The sequence below is a fragment of the Hippoglossus hippoglossus genome, chromosome 7 (genome assembly GCF_009819705.1).
Source record: "Hippoglossus hippoglossus isolate fHipHip1 chromosome 7, fHipHip1.pri, whole genome shotgun sequence".
In the NCBI taxonomy this organism is placed as follows: Eukaryota; Metazoa; Chordata; class Actinopteri; order Pleuronectiformes; family Pleuronectidae; genus Hippoglossus; species Hippoglossus hippoglossus.
Genome location: NC_047157.1, coordinates 4,664,150 through 4,673,423, shown reverse-complemented (window position 1 = coordinate 4,673,423; position 9,274 = coordinate 4,664,150). Strand labels below are relative to the sequence as shown.

The window sequence follows — 9,274 nt, the reverse complement described above, 5'->3', positions numbered from 1 at the left end:
CAAGAAAGTACTATTCCCACAGAATTGTTTTAAACGGCCTGAGGAAGGGTCTGACAGGGCTTCCATACATGAAGACTCCGACTACAGAAGCCTTGTACCAAATGACACCCTGGGCCCTGCGTGTCATCCCCTTACTAACATGAAATTGACTGTGAGCATGAGTAGACACAAAGAGCATCCTGAGAAATAATCATGGCACTCAGGATTGATTACTTGAAAACAACTTTTGAAAAATGGAATTAGTTCCAGGACTTCTACACCCAGTGGCGTAGGAAGAAGGCCAACCGGATCATTAAAGACCCCTATCACCCCAGCCATAAACTGTTCTGCTTGCTGCCATCTGGCCGACGGTACAGCAGCATCCGGGCCCGCACCACCAGGCTCAGAGACAGTTTCATCCCCCAGGCCATAAGACTTTTAAACTCCTACAATCTGCCATAATTCCACTAACTCTGCACCTTAGCATATTTGCACTATTTCAATTTTTTTTTATATTCTATTCTATATTTATTTTATTCAATATTTTTCTGCTTGTGTAATATTCTGAGCATTGCTAGAAGAGAGCCTGTGACCCAAGCATTTCATTGCCAGCGACTGCTAAATGTAATTGTTGTGCATATGACAATAAACTCTTGAATCTTGAATCTTGAATCTTGAATAACATTTCAGCTAACTTGATCCCTTGCCGCCTGCATGTTTACTAATTTACTTCAGGAATACAAACGTATCCAGTTATTGGGGGGAGTTGTCAGTGAATATGCAGGAGAAGGGGAAGAATATTACAAGACTAGGTAATTAAAATAAAAGGCCTCCCTGTTATTCTGCTATTCATGCTACCATTCACAAGGATCAGACATTGTAGACATTTTTGAGATCTGTTCCTCAAAGAGCGTTATGATCACTCAACAGAATCATTACAGAACACAAAAATAGAAGCGGAACATCGTATGACCATGTGGACCCTCGGGTGAATGCATACACAAGTCATTCAAATTAAATAAGTATATATCATTTTTGGCCTTTTGCCTTTATCTAAAAGACTGACACTGAAGGGATGAATCGGAGAATGGCATAAATGCTCTTTTCACATGATAAAAATGTGATGTGTAAATGCTAACGAATAAAGACAAGTTACTTCAACACACAGAAAGGTTAAGTTACTTAAACTTTATTGACAAAAATGTACACAAGCATCTTTTGGTATTTTTGCTTTGGCAATTAGATATCAAAATACCAGCTGATACGCAGGCTGGGGGAAATATGTGTACAATTCTTTTTCTGGTTTATGTTTCCTAAAACACACATTGTCATGCAATCAGTACGTGAGTATACCAGCACAGCACAATAAAACAGTGTCTATACTGTAGAATTCAATGTCACTTCAGTGAGGCAACACGTTCTGCAGCTCGTACATATTTCATCCATAGACTGTATAGAAAAATCCCATTACAGCATATTTGATAAACATTGACAATATGTGCATCATGGGTTTGACATTTACAAAAATGAATCCTGGTGATGACTTGAAGGAACATGTTCATCAATGATTTCTATAGGCGCTGATTTTGTACTATTTTCTTCGTATTGCTAGGCTTAGCTTAGCATAAGCCAAATCAAAGAAAGCCAAATCAAACCTAAATCTGACATTGACCACTTCAGAACACCTCCAATTCCACTGAAACTAATGTCTTATTTATTAATCAATTCTGACACTGCATCCCTAGATCCATGCTGAAAGTATACTTTTTGTCAGCTTAACACTGATATCCATTATTATTCCTGTGTAGTGTCCGTTAAAAGGTACAGCAATCCTCCTCCTGCAGGCAGGTTAGCAAGTCCCACAGTTCATTTATTTTTAAATACAATGGTCACATCATACCATTTGTTTACTTGTTTGTATTTGTAAAAAGTCAGATGTGATGAAAAAAATAGCACCATTTTAGGTGTGACTTTTAATTGAAAACTCTAAATTTAAAATCCACATAAATGCAACAACCCTGTTCTTCTCTTTATCCTTACTGGAAAGGCATGTCCTTAACAGGGCTGCATGTACGTTTTGTTTGCCACTGATAGGACAGGATGGTGCTAGCTGGTTAGCATACTGACTGTAGCAGATGCAAGTGATTCAATGTTGAACTTGCAACATTTGTGGACTGCTAGGTACACAGTTGTTAATGCTAACATTGGTTATGTAGCAATATCAAAAACTTACATATAGCCCCTAAATTTCACAGGGACAAGGGCCCATTTCCTCGAGCCTACTGTTTGTCTCTGTTTCGAGGTTTATTTTATACAATTTAAATGAAGTCTTCTTCTGATGAGCACAGCTCAGAATATACTTCCAGTAGTAACAGAGTTCATATAAAAAGATGGAGAAAACAAGGATGACCTGCTGATTATGCAGCTGTCACTCCAAGTAACAAAAACAAACAATAAACATTTGAACAGCTTGTTTGTAAACCATTCTTTTCAAAAGATGAAGTATTCACTCTCAAATCTGTGCATCATTGACTTTCTAAAATATAATTTTCATTTTCATATTCAAAACAAAATTAACATTTTCATATTATTTCAGAAATTACAAGCAGAGGTAAAGTGGAAATATTTCAATGCAAATACAATTTGTGAGCTCAAGACAACATTTAAGTGTTCAGTCAAATGTTCATATATCTCAATTTTTGGCAATGGTTTTGAATACAAGACAGTATTTTAAATATTCTGATTCACTTGGAGAGTAATAAACTACCCCAGCCTTCTTCTTTAATTCATTTCCTCAAAGTCCGTTGACAGCTAACTGTATCTGAGGGAAATAACTAAATGACACGTTGATGGACCCGTTTTCACACATCACAGAGCAGTGAGTTACTGACACGTGTTGTAGATCTGGATCTGTCTGTTGATGTCATTGAGGATGGCTTTCATCTTGTCCTCCAAGCCGTCCAGCTGACGAGCTTTCCCCTCCAACCTCCTCTGGTTCTCCTCATAGTTCTTTTCTAGCTCTGTGACAACAGGGAATTTAAGGAATAGTTATATAGCTAGACAATAGCATAGTCAATCTACTTGATTTTGATACAGTTGATCATCAAAGTCATTTAAAAAAAGGGAACACATTGCAGAGTACATAATAATTTCACAAAACACAACAAATTAATTATTTGGTTCCTCAGGGATTGATTTTAAGACCACTACTTTTTAAATCAATGGCATCTTGAAAGTCATATTTGTTTTCATAGCTATGATGATGACACACAATTTTATGGGGCTGACTCTTCTTATGACAAAAAGCCTATTGATGCTCCTTTACATGTATTTTAAATACATCAGTCATAGGATTAAACTGAAGTGAAAATTTCAGATTTAAATAAACTGAAAACAGCTAAGGTGTGACCAACTGTCTTTGTCTAAACAATGCAGAGAGGCAACTACATGTTTTGTATCCAACAGTCTAGCCTACAATGCTTCCCTATCTTGTCTAGTTACTAACTTATTAGTCATAATTCCACACGAGCACTGACTGGGACATATAACACTCTATATTCATTCATTCATAATTTCATGATCTTGCACCAGCTAGGCCAACAAGTTATTTAACAGTTCTAAGATAATTCGCTTCTATCAATTCTATTTTTAGTGACCAATCTATTTCATTGGTTTTATTATTTCTCTTTTACCCTTTCAATATTTTGTATACACTAGTCTTTACACGTTAGATGTGTTCTGTGTTGTGATCAGCGCGCCAGTCACCTGTAAGGTGCTTCAAAATCGCACTACCCTGTGTGAAAGTAGATAGATGTAGATAAATTTAGATAATGTTTGGATGGACACATAAACACACACTGATGTTAGTAGGCACCTGCTAGTCTCTGCAGCTTGTTCTGGGCATCTCTCAGTAGTTCCTTTGCTTCGTCTCTGAGGCCCTCAGCTCTTTTCTTTGCGTCCTGCACGGCCTTGGCCTTGCTGTCAACCCGCTGCTGCACCTCGTGGTATTTGTCTGTTAGCTGGCCATCTAGAATCTGGACATCAAGACAGCAGGAAGAATTTTCTATAATAGCTGTTGATTCTTTCAATGAAGCCACACATACACACACACACACACACACACACACACACACACACACACACACACACACACACACACACACACACACACACACACACAAATAATCACCTGCTTGGCTTCATTTGCTTTGTCTCGTGCCATGGTGGCTGTCTCTTCGGCTCGGGCCGCTGCCATGCTGTTGTTGGCACGTTTGGTCTTCAGGGCATTGATCTCCTGTCCCAGGATGCCCAGGCGGTCCATGGCATCATTCAGGTCCTTCTCACCGTTGGACGTCTCTGACTCGATCTAAGGAGAGAAAACACACAAGTAAGTTTGTGTTGCTATTATGAGACAAGGCGGAAGTTCTAAAAATGAAATGTTCGTGTCATAATCATATTATACACATTAATTCTAAGGAATCATGATCAGCGTGCCCACACAATATTTGGAGTTGAGCACATCAAGATAAACTGATGGGTCTATTTGCCATTAGACCATTGAAGGGGATGATGACATGATTAAACTTGTTTGAATCAAACCTAAAATGACGGATAACAATGTACAAAACATTACAGAAAATTGACTGTTTTTGTGCTTAGTCAAGAAACACTTGAGTCTCCTCATCGCTCCACACAGATAGGATGTTTTCATTTAAAGCTTCATCTCTTCATCTACATTTGATTTACTTGATAAATGACCTTTTACACAGCTGCCACTTTGAAATGAAATGTAGTAGCTAATCACATTATTAAGGGGCTCTGCATACATTCATTTTTGTGATCGAAACCAGCTGTGTTTGCCATCCAGTGTTAAAATGTGTAAAATATTTATTACCCTTTGTCACATTTATAGAAATTTCCTCTTATTGTTGGGTGGGGGGCAATAAACTGAAATTTATAGGATTAAATGTTATATTATATTGTTATTATATTATTAATAATTATAACAGTTATATCAGTTATTATTATAACAGTTCTACCAGTGTTCCTCATAAGTCCAGTAGCATATGCAAAATAGTAGAGAAGCAACACACCTTTATCAAACTATGGATAATTTTGCAAATTATAGATTTATTTATATCAAAGAAGCAGTCCTCTAATATTTTGCTGTTAATGTGTATCTCCTGCCTTATGTGCTTTAGAAGACGGGACCGCATGTACTAAGGTGGCCCGGGTTTCTTTCAATAGATATTATTTTGCTGTGTAAAATGATATGTCTTTGTTTGCAATGATAATGAGGGTGAATATTTTGTGATTTATTATATCTATGTATATATATCAGGAATTTTAAAGCTCAAATTGAAAAAGTTCTGTAAAACAGATACAATAAATTATCCTTTAAGGGACTATCATTGATGAACAACTCTAACAAACATCATAGATACAGCAGTGATATAGGTATGTGTACAATAAAAAAAACGTGACTCATAACTGACTGACGTTTTTGTTGATTACCTGTGCCAGTCGGGCCTCAGTCATGTCAATGTCCTCTTTGGCTCTTGCTATGGCTTTCTCTGCTGAGGTCTGGGTAGTCTTAGCATCCACCAAGGCCTGTTTTACTGTCTCTGCTGTGGTCTTTACTCCCTCAGAATGATGCCTAACAAAAACAAAGTGATAAGCATGAAATGCTCCCTGCTAGCACAAATAATCTTATACCAGTACAAGTCTGACGCTGGTTCCTCTACCTTGCCCTCTTGGCATCCAGCAGCAGTTGTTCCGCCTTGCGGACATTGTCCTGTGTCTGCGCCAGGATGGCATCCACATTCGAGAGGCTGCGAACCCGATCTTTGATTTCATCAGCAAGATGTCTGATCTGGAGAGGCGAAGCTGGGATGGAGAGCTCCAAAACATGGTTTGCCACTGCTTCAATACTGTCTGGATCGGCTCCCTCCTCTGAGTGAAAGATGGACATGAGAAATAACATGGTTGACATAGGACATTCTATATGTTGTTTGAAAAACTTTGAAGTCATCTAAGTCTCACGAGTGAGGAAGTCCCTGATCTGTTTGATGAGGTCTCTCAGGTCATTGTTGGAGCGCTCCACTTTGTTTTTGGTGGCTGTGGCTTTGTCCAGAGCTGCTTGGGCTTTACCCTTGGCCTCTTCTGCTTTGGTCTTGGCCTCTGCCACCTGAAAGAAAAGTAGAAATGCTAATAGGGGATAAGGGCAACAGATACAACTTCCTCCTCACTGTTTATCTTACTATATATAAATAGTAGAGATTAAAAAGTATGGAAACTTAACTATTTTATATTCTGTAACTGTTCTCAGAGGGTAGAGTGGCTTCATCCACTCTGCCAGTGAAGTCAATTTCACATGTATGTGTCAATAGTACACACCTTGTTGAAGAGTCCCTCCACCTCTCCCATAGCTTTGTTCAGCTCCTTCTCCGCGTGTTTGGCTCTCTCCAAAGCATTGTCAGCTACTGCCACAGCCCCGTTACAGTTCAGGCCTCCACAGTGACGGTTTCCCTCATCATCACGGCAACCTGCACCCCCACATGGGCTTTCCCCACAGGGAGCATCACCCGGGGCACCACACACCTGTTGGGACAGGTATACATGTATTTGTAATTGTGTGATATTTTCAGCATTATGTGTATGTGTAGGACTGAGACACTTCACTGCTCTGCTGTCCTACAATAGTAGAAAAACAAAAATATTTTACCTCTGTTTTATCATATCAATAAATATGTTTTTACCAAAATGGGAATTCATAATTTTGATGAAACCATCACATAGCAGAGAAACAAGCAACTACACAGTGAAAGCAAGAGAGCAGTAAGGGCCTCTGTAATTACTTCACTGTAAATTACCAGTGGTGGCAAACAAAGTGTATCTTGATCCTCATCTCATCCCATCCCATCTTATTAGGGCTAACAGCTGCTAAAAAGAATAAAGAATGAGATCAAACCCTCTCGTTGATCTTCTTTATGTCCAGGCCCTGTGCTTTGGTGCTGAGGTCTCCCAGCGCACGCTTGTTAGCTGCATTTTTACGATTGAAGTCGTCCTTCTTGGCGGTGATAAGGCGCTCGGTGCGGCGGCGGGTGTCTGCAGATTGGCTGACTGTGCTGGGCCTGGTGGTTGTCGATTGGTTGGCACGCCTCTCAGCATCACGAGACTTGTTGTAGGAGCTACGGATGCTGTCGTATGCACCTAGAGGAGAAATGTACACTTTCACTTACTACGATCAATCAGAGTAAAGTTGGAGTAAGTTTAGAGTAATGGGTTGTTAGGGACTATGGGTTATTTAGGATGAGAAGGGGAAGAAAAGGGGACAACTCTACTCTCCCTTTTTTCTCACCTAGGAAGTTAGAGTTTTTCAGGACGTCCAGCTGATGGTGTAGCTGCTCAGAAGTGAGGTTTAGTTCTTTGGCCTCTCGCTCCAGAGCACTCAGCTCCTTGCTTGCCTCAGAGTTGCTGTCCTGTACGATGGTTAGGTCTCCTTCCAGACGGTTCAGGGTGTCCGTGGTCTCACCGATCTGTGCCCTATGCAACAAGACAAGGGGTTGTTGGGAGATGTAATCTGTAATCCTGATATGATTTCAAATTCACTTTCTTAGACAAATTAAATCTAATATTCGGCTGGGGAGATTTTTCTCTACTCCCAAAGCAAATAAATGAAATAAACAACATTAAGTTTCAAATTAATACTGATGGAATAGTCTGACTTGAGAAACAGAAAATATTGTGGAATGTCAGAGCTGTACCTTAGATCTTCAATAAGCTCCATTAGGGTAGCTACAGCTGCAGCAGTGGCATTGCGTGCATTAACGATTCCCTGAGCCTGTGCCAGTTTCTCCTCCAGATCTCTGAAGGCCGTCTCATAGGCACCAGTGAGCCCAGTGGTCTGAATCTCATGGGCACGCTCTGTCAGAGCCTTGGTGCGCACTGCCAGGTCCTGGTAATGAGACGAAATTGTGAAGAGTGTGATCATGGTTCGCTTGTCAACAATCAGACATTCAGTATTTCACTTCTAAATGAGGACTGGTGTGTGACTGCACCTGAACAATGCGATCCCAATCCCCGAAGCACTGGTGGCAGGGCTGACAGTTGGGGAACTGGCCAGAGAAGCCTCTGGCACACTGATCACAGCGCACACCTGACACCCCCTGCTGGCAAAGGCAGTGGCCAGTCACACGGTTACACTGAGAGGTCTCAATGCCACGCCAGTCACAGTCACAGGCTGGAGGAGGCAAAGCACAAGGAGTGTATCATGAACATTGGACAAGAGGATCGTTTATAATGAAAACAAGTTTCATTTATGTTTGTATGTTATATGCAAAATTTGACCAATTATAAAGCAATTGACACCATAGCAGCTGTCAGTTCCATCATAATTATTGATTTGCAAATATCCAAATCTAATATTTCTTCAATTTCAAGTCTTGATTAATATGAAAAAGATCATGTGCAGCACATTCATATCTGAAGCAAATGAGAGAATGTATGAGGCATAAATACTCGTAGGATGTAAATCTGAGTCTTAAAGTTAGGGTTGGTAATCCTGGAAAAGTTAGCAAGAGCAGGCAAAAAAAATGCAACAGATACATCCCACCCCCTCCAATCAGCTCTCTCATCAAAGCTACGCCCCTCAAATTAGCATCTTAACATACAATGCTTTTTGCACTGTCCATAGATGAGCTGTCTATAACCATCTCTCTACCTCAGCAGCTAAAGCACTTAATTACTGCATTTAATCCTGTGTGTTCTTTTCATTCTGTTCATTACAACTACTACACAAAGTGTAGGTATGTCCTCACCTCTGCACTGCGTCCTGGGGTCTCCCCAGTAGTTCTCCTGACAGTCTGTGCATGTCTTCCCTCCAAAGCCATCACGACATTGACACTGACCGGTAAACTGCCAGATAGAAAAAGATAAAATAACAAATTATATTAAGTCACAGAACGTATTCAGAATTTGAATAAAGTTTCTTTATGTTCCGTACCTCATTACACGAGGAGGTGACAGAGTTGTTGGGGTCACAGCCGCAGGTTTCACAGGCTTTCCCGCTGGCCAGGTTCCAGTGGTTGGGGGCACAGTGGTCACATGTCAGACCTATGACGTTTTGCAGACACTGGCACTGGCCTGTGGAGCGCTGGCACACACAGTCTCCCCGCTCCATACACTGGCTGCTATCAGTACCCAGGAAGTTACAAGTGCACTCTGAAATGAAAATAGTTACCAAACAAAAAACATACCGTCATCATGTTACTTCTTTTATGAAACAACATTAACG

General features: G+C 40.3%; 1 protein-coding gene across 1 annotated transcript in view; it reads right to left on the bottom strand.

Moving 5' to 3' along the window:
• Positions 1-2,611: 2,611 nt before the first annotated feature.
• The window catches only part of lamb2 (laminin, beta 2 (laminin S)), a 50,917-nt gene continuing 44,254 nt past the window's right edge, over positions 2,612-9,274 (bottom strand). Inside the window, exons 23-35 of the mRNA XM_034591344.1 lie at positions 8,984-9,201; positions 8,799-8,895; positions 8,040-8,221; positions 7,746-7,936; positions 7,340-7,524; positions 6,950-7,191; positions 6,376-6,579; positions 6,022-6,166; positions 5,724-5,931; positions 5,494-5,635; positions 4,169-4,345; positions 3,854-4,013; positions 2,612-2,999 (exon numbers count right to left, since the gene is read on the bottom strand). Coding sequence (XP_034447235.1) covers positions 2,863-2,999; positions 3,854-4,013; positions 4,169-4,345; positions 5,494-5,635; positions 5,724-5,931; positions 6,022-6,166; positions 6,376-6,579; positions 6,950-7,191; positions 7,340-7,524; positions 7,746-7,936; positions 8,040-8,221; positions 8,799-8,895; positions 8,984-9,201 — 2,288 coding nt within the window. The 3' untranslated portion in view covers positions 2,612-2,862. The remainder of the gene's footprint in view (positions 3,000-3,853; positions 4,014-4,168; positions 4,346-5,493; positions 5,636-5,723; positions 5,932-6,021; positions 6,167-6,375; positions 6,580-6,949; positions 7,192-7,339; positions 7,525-7,745; positions 7,937-8,039; positions 8,222-8,798; positions 8,896-8,983; positions 9,202-9,274) is intronic.